At 39.8% G+C, this 16,820-nt stretch overlaps 1 protein-coding gene across 1 annotated transcript; it reads right to left on the bottom strand.

Annotated features, from left to right (window-relative positions):
• Nucleotides 1-2,557: 2,557 nt before the first annotated feature.
• On the bottom strand, nt 2,558-16,622 carry LOC121074067 (calcium-activated chloride channel regulator 2-like). The gene is made up of 14 exons (XM_040565758.1): nt 16,450-16,622; nt 15,909-16,046; nt 14,078-14,228; nt 13,380-13,488; nt 12,297-12,465; nt 11,794-12,021; nt 10,900-11,127; nt 9,729-9,906; nt 8,785-8,891; nt 7,770-7,994; nt 6,792-7,062; nt 5,530-5,697; nt 4,714-4,950; nt 2,558-4,065 (listed from the first exon to the last, which is right to left on the bottom strand). Exons 1-14 carry the CDS (start codon nt 16,606-16,608, stop codon nt 3,653-3,655), a joined length of 2,781 nt encoding a protein of 926 aa, XP_040421692.1. The 5' UTR covers nt 16,609-16,622; the 3' UTR covers nt 2,558-3,652.
• Between the last annotated feature and the right edge of the window lie 198 nt (nt 16,623-16,820).

Genomic DNA, 16,820 nt, shown 5'->3' on the forward strand with positions numbered 1-16,820 from the left:
TTTACATCTTTCTTTTATCAAAATCCTAAATGCACCAACAGACTCTAACCTGCCTATAATCACCTTTATCTGTAGCCTTCCCACAGCTACCCCCAGCCTTCACCCACTCCAGCCTTTAACTGCCAGACTGCAAAGATCAAGTCTGATTTGGTGCACCTATGAAATCTTGGATCAGATTCTTGGGAAAACAGCCAAATTATTCTACCTGCTCCCTTCCCATCTCTTCCTAACTTTCCATATTTTTTTTAATGACTTGTCTAACTGACTTTACTTGGGATATATTTCTAGAGATTTGAAATATCAGGTTGCCCCAAATTGCTTCCTAAACTTAACTGTCTAGTTGAACTGGTTTACTTCCTGAAGAAAATTGTTCCTGTAACATTCAGTTGTAAATACCTTCAGCTCTTTCATTGAGTCCAAGCCAAGTAAACAAGAAATGGTAGAAAAGGTATAGATTGAACACACAGTTGGAAATGCCATGGGCTGTGGTATGTCCAGTCATGTGCCTTTTTATAACCTGTACGGTATTTGGCAGCACTGACATAAATGAGTGGGCAGTATCTCCAGTCTTAGATTGAAGACAGCTTTCTGAAGCCTTTAGAGGGAAACCCAGTTTTGCTGTTGTTTCCTTTCATTTCTTCAGAACAGCAGTCATCGTTGCACTGCAGGAACAATCCTCAAAGGAAGACAGAATCTTCAAATGCTTTTTCACTTGCTTACTCCTCTACATTCTGCCAAATACCAAAAAAGATCAATGCAAGATGACATGACTATAGTCTTGCATTGTTTTGATTATTGATCATCAAGCAATATCTTCTGAAAGATTCTGACAGGAAACCACACACTTGCTTAGAAGCAGGACATGGTGGAGAAATACTGTCCTGTAGCTTCTTACAACTACCTTCACACCTTGGACCTGCCACTCCATTAGCAGTTCTATTCTGCTATCACCTGCAGAACAATAGAACTGATATCTGACATGAAAAAAAAGCATTTCAGCTTTAGAATTTTCTTTCATCATGGAGTAAGCAGTTAACATTTACTGTCATTGCTCCATCGTCAAAACAGTCCTATTGCAATATAGTAAATGGAGCCAGCCATTTTCTGGCTAAATGAAGCCAAAGAATTCTTTCTTTCTGTTATTCTGGTTTCCTTATGCCTTGCTTTCTGTTCCTGCTTGGATAGTTTTTTTTGTTGTTGTTGGTGATGTTTTCATTTGTTTCTTTCTGTTTGCCCATTTGATTTTAACCATTACAAACCTTAAGCTTATTTTATCTCTGTCTCTTAACTTGATGCAATGGAAAAGATAATTTCTTCTCTTCCTATTCCTTTTTTTTTTTTTTTTTCCTGGTGATGCACCTCTCTCCTTCTTCCCTGGTTCAGCGGTGAGAATGTGAAATGGTCTCAAAGGGCAGAAGGCAAAATCACCTAGATCTGTAACATTTCAGCCTCTTTTGAGGGTGGGGTTTCACAAAGGAATGTAGGCCAAAGTAACACTGGACTGTGTGCCATACCTTGTGCTGTAAACACAAAAGAGTTTCCAGCCGAATCAGGGAAGTGATCTGGTTTACCAAGGTTACTTGGTGGCAGCTGAAGGAAGGTGGTGGCTGAGCAGTTACAGGCAAGGGAGCAGGGCCTGTCCTGGCTGCAGCACCAACTTCTTCCAGACCAGGTCCCCACTGAAATGCCCGGGTCATCCCTTCTCTTCCTGCTCCTTTTTCCATCTTAACTATTCCCGATCCTAAATTCATTGAATAATGCAGTTTTATTTCTTTCACCTCCTACATTAGCATAGGAACTCTTTAAGCCTCCAGATACATGGGGTATCTGGACTCAGCTAAAAGTAAAAATCCACCATTTCCCTAATTTGCCACTCCATAAGGATCAGGAGCAGGCAAGAGGGCTACCTAGCTCCAGTGGCTTCATGCCTATTCCATTTACACCATCCTGTCTCTTTCACAGAGGGAGACCTCACTGGGAGAAGTCACTGAGAGAGAACTCAGAGTTCTCAGAAGAGCCCTCAGTTTTTCACTCTGGAAAGATTGTGACAAGGGTCCTTCCTGTCCCCAAACTCCTTTCCCTGCCCTTCCTTTTCCTTTGCCTTTGTGCTTTTGTTCTTTCCAATCTGCATTACTGCTGAGGAGCTAAAGCACCAAACAGCAATCTCGCTGCTGCCATAGGCCGCTTCTCAGCAGAGCCCATTTATTTCCACCTGCAGCTGCTACAAAATTGGCTGCTCCTGGGGTGCAGCAGCAGCAGCAGCTGTCACCTCACAGAGGTGCAATAAGGAGATGGTGGCGATGACATGTAAATGTCAAATTTTAGCAATGTGACAATCTCCCGAATCTCTCCTGAAATGCTGTGTACACTTTTGTATTCTTTGAGGAAAAGATCATTTTAGCAATACAGAATCTGGCTGACTTTATTGTATTTAATTCAGTATCCAATTCATTTCAAGGAAACAATGCAAATTTGACTTTACATAGAGGAGACATTCTAGAAGTTTCCTCAATTCTTTTTCTTCCAGGTAGTGAAGAACAAATTGACCCAGACTCCAGCTATAAAATATTGCACTGCCTTATCTTTATACATGGTTTTACAGCAAGATAATCATTACATTTGAGATTTCATGTTACAGGAAACAAATGTAACCCCACACATTGCATGCACTCGCATGCACAATACACACACTCACATATATTCATACGCACAGATGTAGTTAAAAATAAAAGAAAAATTTTAATGTGTTTATAGGATCAAAAGAGATCCTTGAAGGACATAGTAAACTCAAAGCAATCCCAAGTGTTGATAATCAGCACTTTTCAGCCTTCTGAACCCCAGCGGAGCAGCATCAACAGGGCTAATCCAATTCTAATGCAACTGTTTCCTTTAGTAGCAGCTAACAACCAAGAGATTCAGCTCTGTGGTTTACGGATACAAGTTATGAGTAGAAGAGAGAAACATACTGGAAACACTTGTACACTGGCACAGTTTCCCTCCAAACACCCTTAATGTGACACTTCAGACTTGAAAGCAGAGAGTGTGCCCGATAGGCTTTGTGTGTACCTCTTGTGCTCCTTCCCTTGTCTGCTCTGGTTTCCAGTAAACATTATTTTGCCTTCTGTAGGGTCAGGACAAAGGTTATTTCTGCCTCAACAGAGAAGTTTCTCAACTAAGCGCCCTCAGCCTCTGATCTTCTTCCTGTGGAATTCCCCACCACACCTGGAAGCTGAATGGCACATGTGCTTACATAAACGTAAATGAGAACTGCAGGAACTCATACTGCTTTGTTTTGCTTTTCTTCTTTTCTGTTTTTAAATAAGGCACACTGTCTTCAGTATCTCTCTCAATTTAATTACAAAGTTTTCACCACACAATAAGAATAGACTAGGACATTGCACAGCACACATGTAAGTTCATAGACAGATATTGCATCTCTGTGGTACAAGCTATCAGCATATGACTTGTTTTACTGTAACCAAGCCTTCTGTTATCAAATTCATAGACAGCATGATATGGCTAACAAATCACTTCAATATCTGGAATGTGATTACTTATTTATTCTGTTTATTGTAGGATATTTACTTTTCCAAGTCAAAGCAGTTAAATATTTTTAAATATCTGGAGCTCTAACAAGCTCTGACACCTTATGTTAAAGCAACTTAGCTGCATTTTCTGAAAGTGTCTTTTTCTTCTTTTTCTTTACTAAGCAAAGGGTTGTGCTTACTGTAAGACACACTACTGTTAGTAATCCAAAGACTAGCAACAATATTGTTGAAAAACTAAACTCCATGTTAGAAGTGGGATACACCGTTGGGGGACCAAACTTTACTGCTTGTGCAATATTAGACAGCTCAGAGTGAAGAAAAACGTCATCAACGGCACGCATCGCAACGTAAGTTATGGTTATGTTTCCTGTTGTAAAAGCTTCTGGTTTAAATGCAAATATTTCTTTGCAGCCAGCACGCTGAGGTGATAGAGTGGAAGTATTCACTAAAGCGGTGTTATAGAATCTGTCCCTTAGTTCCAGAGGACTCTCACTTATTCTGATTTCATAACTTGCAGCTGAAAATACAAATATTAAAAGATATCGTCACCTGTGTGTTAGCTATCATTCAAACTTCTGATCTCTTTCCAAATACTCTCTTTTCAAAACACTTCCAAAATACTACTTACCTAGTATTTTCTTCATAAGTCAGTTCAGCACCATAAAAAATTAATGCAGCATGACGGATAGATCTGCGAAAACTTGTTACCTAAACTAAGTGCTTGAATGATTCAATTTCTCACAGCACAGCACTGAAATAAAGAAGTGATGGTGGTCATCATGAGCCCACACTGAAGTCTGTCAGTATTTCTGACTTCACCGACTTTGACATAACAGTAAGTGAAGTAAAATTCCTACTTGACCAAATCTGATGTTTATTTACACTTTTTCTTTACGTGTACAGAGTAATGTCTACCTTCCATGAGTAGCAGAAAACTACAACTTAGTAAAAGTAAGCCTTCCATCAAAATCACCAGCACTGATTTTGAAACTCTCAGAAAGCTTATCGTCTAATTCCATTTAAAATCTTTGCAAGAGCAGAGCACGAATAAAGCCCTAGAACCACCATAGTTTATAAGAAAATTCCCACTAGTGTCAGTGAGAGTAAACTCCATTACAGATCTTTCACTTTGGGTAGGAAGCAGAATGGCAAGCTACAAACATACCTTGGCCTTTGTCAAAATCATTTCCTGGTGCGGTCCATGATAGAATGACCTTATCATCTTCTATTCTGGCCACAAGGTCAATAATTTTACATGGTGGAAACACATCAGCATGAGGTCCCATCGGAACTGCAGATATTATGAAGGATCCTCCCACAGCTGTTCTACGGAAACCTCCTCTTCTGACTTGAATATCACTTTTAATAACTGGGGGTCTTGATGGGTTCATCTTGAGTTTACCTACAGCATTAAAAATGCTCATCAGTCTTAACTTCTTGCATATTATTGTACTCTGCAAGTAACCTGAATGTCACCTCATTTATACTGTTTTAAATCTGAAAAATCTATAAGCCTCAATTATGTACAATCATTTCTAGTGCAGTAACTGTTTCTTTACAGTTTCAAGAGTGCTAATTACTAAGAAAGTTAATATGAAATTGCAGTAACTGTTGCTTGTTACAAAATAATTACAGGAGAGTTTAATATCCTAATACTGTAACAGTTCTTAATTTAGGATGACTGAATATAACTAATAATGGTCATTATTATTTAATAAACCTATGGTTAGTCTTTTCACTAACAAAACACAAATCCTGTCTCTGTACTACATAGGTACTGCCCCATTATAGTTGTTTGAGGTATATTTTCAATATTCTGGGGTATACAGACTCTTTTTGTGTTAATGCCTTCATAACTGAACATCTCCTAGCTGGGCTGTTGTTGTTCTAATGCCTACTCCTAGTATTTGTGAAGGGATGTGATGTATTCAGGTGCTGGAATAGATAGCTATATCATTTTCTCTGCATTGCTTTACCTTACCATTTTCTACGTAACCTGGTATATACATGGCATGACTCCACAGCATTGCAGTTTGTGGCACAATAGTCCTGTTAGCTTGGACGTGAGCTTTCAGGCTGTATCTGCCATTGCCAGGGAAAGAAAACAAGTACTTGGAATATATGCCATCATTCTTAACAATGTCAGAACCTAGACAGAAAAATGACATAAATTAACATGAAACGAAAATGGATGTGCTTATTTACGCTTTCTAGATTCACATACAGAAACTAGAATGTAAGAATAATAGGTAAATTCTCCTCTGATATGAGACCTGTGCAGATCCTCTGCATTTGGTTGTATGTTAAAACTTCAAGAAGACAATGATCTGAAGTTAAGATACCTCTTTGTATGGCATGTTAACTGAAGAAAAAGCTAACTTAGGAAAATCATCTATTATTTCACAAGTTGTTACACTTGGGCCCCTGAGCTGGGATCTGGGAAACCACCTGGGAATTCAGGGGAAATGGGGTGGCTGGACCTTCACCTCCAAAGTGCTCGGTGTACATTCCTGAAACGCACTTCTCATTTATGGACTTACTCCTATGGTGGCACAAACCAGAGAGTATTCGTTACTACTTCTGATCGTTTTCAGTTGTGAAATTTAATATAGAAAAAACGCTTTATTGAAGTAGCTCCAAAAGTTACCAAAATGATTTCATAACTACCTACTCCGTATAAAATCCTTTCTACCAATATGATAGACTGCATGTAAGACTGTTGCCTTGCAGCATGCTGAAGTAACCAGAATAATTTCTGCAAAGCAAATGCATGAGTTAAAATATTACTAAATCCAAACTCCTTTGGGTATTTACACCTTTGCTTGACAACTGTAAGAGGGAGTAAAGCATAGGGCCTGCAATTTCTGCCTGTAAGTGGTCATACTTGACTCTGCTAACAGCTTCTTAAGTTACTGAGCTTTAAAGACCTCATCTTCCAACGTGATGAACATCATTCATTTTGATCAGCTTGAATGACAACTGGTAGCTTATGCACACAGTGCAATTCTGACTACTGGAACATGTCTGTGTATTTAATTTATGCACATAAATCCTTTTCTGAATCAAAGTGTATCAAGAAACACCACCAACTGTTTGTTGCACTCTTGTGTGTTACCACAGAACCTTGGAAACTCGGTCTCAATGCATTGTATCATACAGTATTCAGTGAAGGTAGCACTTAGGGGAGTCCTTTAATTTCATTTTCTAGATATTTTTGAATTTATATTCCTAGAGTCTTTTTACCTGCTCCATTGTCCAGAAGTTCCAAGGAAATGGGATCTCCATTCTCTGGACTGATGACAGCAGTCACGCTTGCTCCAAGAACAGGGGAAAAGCCATGACTAACCTGTACATAGACAACCATTGCACTGGGATAGTAATTTATATCTTTACTCATATGGGTTTTCACAGCCACAGGAGGTATAGTAGAATTTGCTGCTCGAGAAGTTACTGTCATTGTTAGAACCTGAGGAGCCAGGTGAACATTTGTCAGTGTGTATGTCCACTCTCCTGTCTGAAAAAACAACAACCAAATATTTTCAAATGAAATAACTCACTTTTGGATAATTTAATTTACACTTATTTAAATTCTGACAGCCTACTTAGACTAAGTAACATCCTTCAAGTAGCTTTGTTTCTGTCAGTGGGAACACTCATAAATGCAACTCAGAATGAAGAAGTGTTTTCCAGCTGTCCTCTGTCTTTTGCCAATTGTTTGGCAACTATTCCGTGTAAGACCACAAGCATCAGATTCGATTTAGTTTCTTAACTTCTGTGGACTATTTAAGAAATCAAGGATTAATTTTTATGGGGAAAAAAAAAGTTTTCAGAATTTTAATGATGGGAAGACGTTTCTACAAACAATGCAGTAATTTTAAATGAATTATGAAGTTAAAAAGAAAAACCACACACTTGTAATGCTAGAATAGTAACAAGACGGAAGATTCGTCTACTGGCTACTGATAGTACTCAGAACCTTGCAATTAAGTTGTAAACCAAGTGTCAAGTAATAAAAAAAAAAACACCTTCAGATAGTGCTCTTGAACACAGAAGATATTTCTGTTTGGCACACAACAGCAGTCATACTAACATAGTGTAGCAGAGCCATTCTATCTTATGCTATTAAATGATTTTTCTTAACATAACTTTATTAGAATCGAAGCAATGTAGTCAGGATGTTCCTCCCATTGCTAAAAGGCAAAAAAAGACCATAAGTTGTACCTCTGCAGTTCCTAGAATCTGGAGACGTGCTACATGGAAAACTGAATCAAAGACAAAGTCCTTGCTGGTGTAGCTTTTCCCATTGGGATCAACCAGATTGATCTCAGGTGGTTCAGCAGCTTGCCAGGTGGCTACAAAGCAGGTTTCTCTTCCCACGGTGCTATCAATAGTCACTGCCCTCCTGAGTTGCTTGTACCCTCCAATACTTTCACTAGCACTTTCGACCTATCAAAAACAAAATTATTCTGTCAGTTTTGAAAATCACATGTTCTGACAAAGAAGGACTTATTCTACCACTTTAAATATCAGACCTGATACACTTGAAAAGAAATGAAAACACACACCAATATTAATCTGTTATAATAAATGGGGACTTTATTCTCCCCTTCAAATACAAAACGGCAGAATTTAGTGACAGTTCCATGGAATCACAGAAATGACAGAAAAATTAGGCCCAGTGGCCTTCTTTTCATGTTACATTTCTGCTGGACGGAATTCCAGAAACATATAGCTATGTGGGATATTGCCACTTTCCCAGTTCAAAAGCAATACTGCTGTTACAGAACGTGACACTGAAGAAGACTGATTTATGAGTTTAAAGTTCCATCTAAATGCTCTTCCATGAGGAAAAAAATAGCAATAAATAAAATTCCTGATGGAGACAGATCTTTGCCCTCATGACTTCCTTGGAGGATCAAATTGTCAGATGACATTCCATACCTTGTGTGGGGTGATAATTACCTCTGTAAACTGCAGAGAAAAAGCTTGAAATACTCTAGCACACTGTAGAATCTGAGGGAACTTTCTACAGTTTTCCAGATTATACAAAAGAAGTTAAACACAACTATATTGTCTCTCAACACTTTGCTCAACCTGCAAATAGAGGACTATACACCAGGATGGACAAGTGGTCACCTGAAAAGAGGAAGTAGGACACCTAGATAAATTTGTTACATTTTGATTTTATCTAAAAAAAATGGGAAGCAGAAATATTAACTGTGCTCATATGACAAACCTGAACAGATTGATTGAAAGTATCTCCAGTTCCAGACAAAATGCCAGTGAAAACATCCAGTAAGTCACTGAAGTCCAGTCTTTCAGGAACAAAATACTTCAGCCCTCCTGAAACAGCACAGTTGATTACAAATTTAGCTATTACATATTATACATGACACAATAACTACGTCAGGTTCGCAAGATGTACCACAGGTCACAGAACTGTCAGGGAGGGAGGACAGCCACCTCCCTTAACCATGGCCTTTGACCATCTTCTTCATCAGAGTTTTCCCAGCAGCTTCAAAATGACTCTTGAATCGGAATGATAAAGGGAGTTTACTACTCTGAAATTACTTTATATGGAATAATTTTACAATGCTTTAAGAAAATATCCTGGTAATGTTGCAATAACAATACTACATTTTTAAACAAGTAGCACAACTTATCAAGCTGAAGACCTGTCAAGGCTACCTGCATGAATGAAGGCCATTTCCAACACAGACACTCAGGGACAGCTTTTTATAAGTGCCTATGTGCAAGAATAAAAGCTGTATTCTTCATCCAGTGTCTCTGGTAAAAGTAAGTTATTTAGGTGCTGAATTTTCACTGATGTTACTACACTCTAGTACCTATTAAAATCTGGAACCTAGATTTTCTCTGCTTAGTCTAGTTGCCAGTACCATTGGCTTTCAATCTCTTTTTAGATCTGTGGCTCTGCTATCACCTTTGAGTGGAAGCAGGGACTTCATAATGAGTCTTACTCCAAGTCACAGTAAGGCCACTTTTCTTTGGTGTTTTCTGAGAAAGAAATTGTGTCTGAGACTTACTGCTTGAGATTGTTCCAAACAGAAATATATTGTCAGGTTCCCAGTTTCACATGAATTTACACATATGCCAGCTTTACTAGACATACCTGAGTTGAACACTTTCAAGACCACAGTCATGGTTTGTTCCTATACTTACCTGTCTCTTTGGAGAAGTGTTCGATTTCCTTAGCAGCTGAGGACCCAACAGTAATGGTATGGATGATCAATCCACTGTTAATCATTTCAGAAAAACACCTGCTCGTACTATTGTCTTGTCCACCTGTTACCAATATAATTTCAGATCCATACAGATTTCCTTCTTTCTTCCTAATGACCTGATGGTAGAAGAACAAGCATTAGCAGAAGCTATAAATATCATATCATCTACACTGCAATTAATTTTGACACTATCTTCAAAGAAATTGTATCAGAATGAATACCATGAAAGTTTTATACCACAATAAGGTATAGAAATGAAAGGGATTAAAATAAGAATATGCTGCAAATGGGTACTTGACAAGTAGCCATGCAGTAAGCACCTCTTTTACTTCCCTTTCTTGAAGCACCTCTTTTACTTCCCTTCTCCTAGCAGAAGGCTGAGACTACAGGCTCCAGAATGCAGAAAGTCAATTAAACTCAGACAAGAAAAAACGTCGCTGCTCCCAAATTTCTGCTTCATTTCTCTGACAAATTCAGAGAGGCGGTGACCCATCCTGGGGGCAGGATGAATACATTTCACATGAGGCATTTGCTGAACTGTTGCAGTACTCAGCAGGCAGAAGTAAACCAAAGCAGGAAAAAATTCTCTTTAATATACTGGGCTTAAAGATGCAATAATAAGAGCATGTTAATGAATTTATATTGCAAAACAAGACCAAAAGAAATGTGATTTTAGAGAAACAGAAGTTGAAGTTAACAAACAAAATCTTCTTTAAAGGATGCAGAAATGCTGAGTGTGCCAGCCTAGGTTTTAAGAATAATTTAGAAAGCAACATATAAAAAAAAGCAGAAGATAGAGCTTATATAGCTCATAAAATTCGTAATGGCTAAAATTGCAAAGTTTAAAAATATATAACATGATAGTTTTAAATGTATCATTAAGCCTATTGCAACAATCACATAACATTATTTTAAAAGAGTTTGGCTATTATGTTTTTAATTATTAGTAGATTATACATAATAGGTTCAAAGGAAAGCCGCAAAGGTTCTTTTCAAAAACTACATAATAATCAGTAGAAAACACTTGATGTAGCCTAGACACAGAAATCCTCATAACTGAAAAGAACAAACCATCTACACCAAAGGTGTGAACAGAAGCGATGCTTCACCTCATGCGCCAGCTGCAGGCCTGCACAGACATTTGCTCTGTCCCTCCCTGGAGCTGTAGGTAGGTATGAAGCAAGCTGTTTCCGTGCATCATCGCTGACTATCTGGAGCACATGAGTTTTGATCTCTCCTCTGTCACTGAACGTGACAATACCAACGTAAGAGTTTTCTTCCACAATTTGCAGCAAATACAGTTCTGCTGCTTGATGCAATCTATTGATCCAGCTACCCTACATATAAAAGAAGTTTAAAAACAAATAGACCTGTAAGGATGTGGAATAATAATGAATGCTGCAAATTATAAACTAATAGCTAAAAATTCTCGGCAGAAAACTTCACAAAGACAAGGAACATGAAATATTCCCTTTTGCAAGTTCCAACGTCAATTTAATTTAGAATACAAAATCCAGATATGCTATTCACTTTATTTCAATGAAGATCAGCCTTAAACTAATCAAATGCTTAGCCCACTCACTGTTGAGCACTGGTTGTCTTCAGACTTTCAGATCCCTCTCTTCTGGAATTTTTTTTGTTCCTTCATCTTTTTTCCCTGCCCTTCCAGCTCATGTCCATCTTTCTCATGTTCCAGGCTACCCAGCCTAAATACTTAAGACTATAACATGCAGCGTCCTTTATTTATCTCAAAACCTCATCACTGACAGTCAACTGGCCAGTAACCAGCATCACCGTCCCGGCCTCATTCATGTTGATTTTGACTCCTCTGCCTCAAAAGAAAATACAATCCCAAATTCTGTCACTGTCAAACCGATTCCTTGCATCTGTAGCCAGATTTTTCCATCTCTGCATGGAGACTACTTTTAGATGAATACAGTTTCTGAAAACACAAGACAAAAAAAGTAAAATGTGCAATGTAATACATCTGATAAAGATTTTACCCCAGCTATAGTCTTGGAAACATCAAGAACTAAACAGATGACTCTGTCTCTCTTCTGCAGCAATGAGAAGGAGGGAGGAGTAACGAGGCTGCTGTTGGTCAATGGAGGATTATTTTCAAAATCTGTAGAGTTTTTAATTACTTCCCATGTGCTTCTGTAGTCACACATTCGATTCTGAAGATTGGGTGCTTCTCTGTTATGGTTATGCTCATTACAGAATTCAGCCACCTAAAATGAAAAACAAGTAGACAAAAATCAGAAGTAATCAACAACACAGTAACGAATAAATATAGCAATGGAAAACCATTAGTGCTGATTTTCTTGTATAGTTGAGACATCAGCTGACAGTAAACTTCGTTCCACATTATTAACAGTATGCGTTGCAGTTAATCTGCTTACATAAAAGTTGAAAAAAAAATTAGCTTTTCTAAAAGGAGGATATATGAAGTTTTATAACAGTATGTTTCATTGAAGGAAATCTATTCTTATATGTTTGTACTTACAGATGATAAACTTTGCATATACATTATTGATGATACTGCAGTTTGATTTCTCTCAGGAATAAATGCACATCCTTCCTTAAAAAGCCCTGATAGCTTATTAATGACACAACTACCGTCAGTGCAGGAGTTTTTTTCACAGACATAGATGCCAGTAAGATCAGAGGAACACCTAAGGATAAAACAGAATACATTTCCACTTAAAAACCCTACCTGAATATAGTGCTGACATTAATGATGTTTGCAGTATATTCTGCACACCTCCTGTATAAGTTATCACTGTGAAAAGATATATGTGATGCGACATGAAGAAAAATCTTTTTTTTTTTTGTTTTACCTTTCCATCACATCATTCTCTTGAATAAGTAGAAATATTACAGCTACAGATGTAAAGTTTACAACTGCAGAAGTAATCTTATTCATCCAGCAGCTACCTCTTCCAAATGCTTCTGTATCCTAGAAAACGCCTGTAAATGGCTTGCTGATGTACCATAGCCACAGGCACCATCTCGGTGAGCTACCAGGTTAAATGTGCTATAATAAAACTTTGTTTCTCAGTGTCCCTTTGGCCATATGGACAGCAAGGAAAAACAGGTAGAGTCAGGCATTCCTGCACTGGTGAGTGTGTGGGGTGAATACGTGCAGAAGTAGCAAAGATGAAAAAAGTTGTTTGAAGAAGAGAGACTGAGAAGCTTAATCAGAAAGTCCAATATCTGCAATGTACCCGGAGAAGGGAGAGGTGGGAAGTGGCAGAAAAGCTTGAACAGACAAATAGCACGGGAAGAAGGATTTCTGTACAAGCACCAATTCGTCTCCAGGAGCAGAGCTTGGAAGTGGTTAAGTCTCCACTGTCAGTTCAGAAAAATATAATGCTCACCAACACTGCCAATCCATCAACAACAGAAATGTGGAAAGATGAATGCAGAGAAAATCATGTGCTCTATTCATAAACAAGAAAAATATTTAATGATTGATAAAATAAGGGCTAAAAGAAATAGGAATGCCTCAAGAGTTCATAGAAAAAGATCAGGCAGCTTTCTGAAGTGCACCAGAAAGGGCTTGTAGAAGGAAAAAATGCTGAATTACCTTGTAACTTTAACCTGATTCTTCCCGGTGACATAGAAAGGTCTGTCAGTGTCATACTCATCAAACACCCCCCATCGAAGGTGGGCCCACTCATGCACAAAGGCTCTGCCTGGAGGGAGGACAGAAGGGCAGACGTTGTAACAGGAGTCAGCCACTGCCTGCAGAACTAATCAGCAACGCCACAGCAGGGACTTCCTGACCAGCACCTTTCCAGCAACAATCAGCCGTACACAGTTCTAATATCAAGCAATTTACATCTGTGCCTAAGTGTGACTAACTTCAAATAACATCATTTGAAAGTCTTAGATTTTACATCACTTAAAATTGGCTTCTTTTACCATCACTTGTTTGAGCTTGAATTCAGACTCTAGGAGTGTATGACGAAACAGCAATACTTTTTAATATACACTTACATGAGAGTAAAATATGCATCAAATTATAATTAAAAATTTGATGTTGGAAGTGGAACTAACCTCAACAAACCAGACCTTCATTTTCCATTAACCACACTAGTGTGGGATTAGGAACAAAGGCTATCTTTATGCAGTTAGCACAGGTTTTGCACAGCAGCACATGCTACTGAGACGTGCAGGAAACGTACAGGAAAGGGTGATGCAATGTAGTTTTCAGGATTCTTCTGTCTTTTGTTCAACACTGCTAAAGGCAAGCTGGAGAAGTAAATTCTTTAAGGAATTTACCCCGTGAGCCATAGATGTCCGTCAAATAATCATTTAGTAGGAAGTTAGGTGTGAAATGAATATATTTTCCCATTTTTCCACACGCTTCATGTTGTAGGGTGTATGGATCATCACCGTATTTCCAATAAGGATCTGCCACTATGACATCTGCCTGAAATTACACAAAAAGTAACTTGAGTAATGATAGAAGTATTCTGCTGTTGTACATGATCCAATGTAATACCACCCAGCCCATAACAGAGCTCCTACCTTCTGCCACAGCAGAACAGCAGACTGCTGTTAGCAGACTAACAGCAGATTATGGACAGATTTCCCTGCAGCATAATGAAAGCTTGAAGTGGGAGACTACTGTATTTATTCCTTTATTAAAGCTCTTCACACATAAGACACATTTCTTAGAAAAAAATACTTCTGACTACAGTAATAAAATAGAGCCAAGCAAGCCCTTTCACCAGAAGCCCAGTGATCTTGAAAGGGGTGTTTCTTTTCTTGCACATAGCCATGCTTTTCCTTTCTGTACTGCTATTTAATGTATTAGCTTAAAATTCTTGGCAGGAAACATCACAGAGAGAAGGAACATAAAATACTCCTCTTTGCAAGTTCCAATGTTAATTTAATTTAGAATATAAAATCCAAATATGCTATTCAGTTTATTTCAATGATGATCAGCCTTAAACTAATCAAATTAAGGGACTGATCATCTTTAAAGTCAAAACAGACAGTTCTATGCACTTTTTTTGCTGAGGTCTCCTGTATCCACCTGCAGTATGCCTACAAATCTATAGCACATCTTTTACAGAGCTAGCTTCTTTTCATTTAAAAACAGCAAATGAGGAAGAATCCACATCTACATGTTTTTGCAGGTGTAAACACAAGGTCAGGTCCAATTTCCAAGGGCCTTTCAAGTGGAAAGTCTTCTTTCTGACAACCAATACATTTTCATAAAGATTTGTTGATATTATTACACAACCTAGTGAGAAAATATATTGTAATATCTGCTGCAAATATCTCTTACTTGTGGAGCTGGTCATAAGTACCAGTGGCCATGCGTGTAGCTAAAACACAGATTAATGTGCATCCCATTTCCTGGATTCCAGCTACACAAAGTTTGGAATAAACGGAGAAAACTAACCATTATGAACTAGTCTCCGCTTCTTTTTCTACCTCTGTAGCAACAAGCTGACTTCGCTCTTTTGGATTTCCTTGGCTTTTGAGACGGACCTTCCCTAATAAGTCTGAAACTCCACCTAGACAAGTATTGCTGCTGTCATCAGCACAACTGCCAGCCAGGAGTTATTAGAGGGATGATAGGTTAAGAAAGCATGAGGAAAAAAAAAAGCAAACCAAAACCACAACAAAGCAAAACACTGGAACTCACAAGCAAAAGTCCTTGACTTGTCATAAATGTGAAAACAAGTAGAGAAACAAAACTGAGTAACAACAAGGATATTCAGAGCAGACAGGATATTCAGACCAAGGGTGTTCAGTCCAGTTGCAGGCCAGGTTTCCAATATAATTAAACAGCCTGCAAAGGACTGTGTTTATGGACTATGACAGATTTAACATGGAGCTTCTTGCAGTTCAGCACTCTCTTGTTTCTCATTTAAAACCAAAAGGATGGTACAGCTCTGTGTTGTTACTGATGCTCATTACTTGTGGATTTACTAGCGGTGGTTCCTAGATCATGATTTTGCCTGTTCTTAAGGGCATTCTCATGTGGATGGTTGTTCACATCACTTTTTAAAAGTTAGCGTACATTTGGGTACACGAATAAATGTTTAAAAGATTTTTTTAGTGTGCTCTATTACCTGCATCAGGTGTTGAGCCTTACCTTTTCATAGGTCTCGTGTTTTGGTTTCTCATAACTCTTGTCTTTCCATGTCGGAGGTATCAGAATCTTCACGCTCCTGAAATGGACCCTTCCTCTTGTAGCATTGAACAAATACGAAGAAGCCTCAGTGATCATGTCCTGGCAAATAAACAATGGAAAAAAAACAGGCTGACTGGATTAAGCAGTATGTTCGTTCTGCGATTGGTCCTGACTACGGCATTTGCCAGCAAACATTAAAGAAAAGAGCTCAGCGATCTGATCAAGGCAGCGCAACGATCCTATCATCCCATCGTCCCATTTCTGCAAGACCTCGCATTCAGGCATCTCAGGGCCGCTTTAGAAGCGCCCATTCACCGTCGAGGATGACATAAACGCTAGGGCTGCCTCTCTGGAGACCGGCAAAATGAGCCATCGAGGTTGGTGGCGGCTAAAGGGACGCGTCGGGACCGTTCCCCCCCGGGGCCGGGGGGCACCGGGCGGTGACCACCAGCACGGGACCAAGGCAGCCGCGGGCCTGTCGCCTCGGGGGCCGCCGCCTTACCTGCAGGCGGGCGAGGAGCCGGCCGTCCTCCGGCAGCCGGGGGTGCACGGCGGCCAGCAGCCCCTCGTAGCCACCGTCCCGCAGCACCGCCGCCGCCTCCCCCGCCGCCGCCAGCGCCAGCAGCAGCAGCGCGGGCCCCGCCGCGGCCCCGCCGTCCATGCCGGAGCCGCGGGCGTGGGAGGGCGAGGCGGGCGCCGGCCGGGCTCCCTCCTCCCCGGGCGGCTCTGCCCACGGAGGGCCCCCCTCTCCCGGGCTGGGCAGCGGGGCCCGGCGCCATCTCGGCTTCGCGGCGGTGGGGCTGGCCCGGGCTGTGCCCTGGGGGGGGCTGGCCTGTGCTGGGGCCCCGCCGCGGGAGCCCTCAGGGGTCAGCC

The sequence above is a fragment of the Cygnus olor genome, chromosome 8 (genome assembly GCF_009769625.2).
Source record: "Cygnus olor isolate bCygOlo1 chromosome 8, bCygOlo1.pri.v2, whole genome shotgun sequence".
NCBI classification, from domain to species: Eukaryota; Metazoa; Chordata; class Aves; order Anseriformes; family Anatidae; genus Cygnus; species Cygnus olor.

What these genes read in the sequence shown, in the direction of transcription:
- LOC121074067 (XM_040565758.1), bottom strand. Translation starts at nt 16,608, where the DNA reads ATGGACGGCGGGGCCGCGGCGGGGCCCGCGCTGCTGCTGCTGGCGCTG. An exon ending in GGCTCCTCGCCCGCCTGCAG is followed by an intron (nt 16,047 to 16,449) that starts GTAAGGCGGCGG and finishes TTTATTTGCCAG; the next exon opens with GACATGATCACTGAGGCTTC. An exon ending in AGATTCTAGGAACTGCAGAG is followed by an intron (nt 7,063 to 7,769) that starts GTACAACTTATG and finishes TTGTTTTTTCAG; the next exon opens with ACAGGAGAGTGGACATACAC.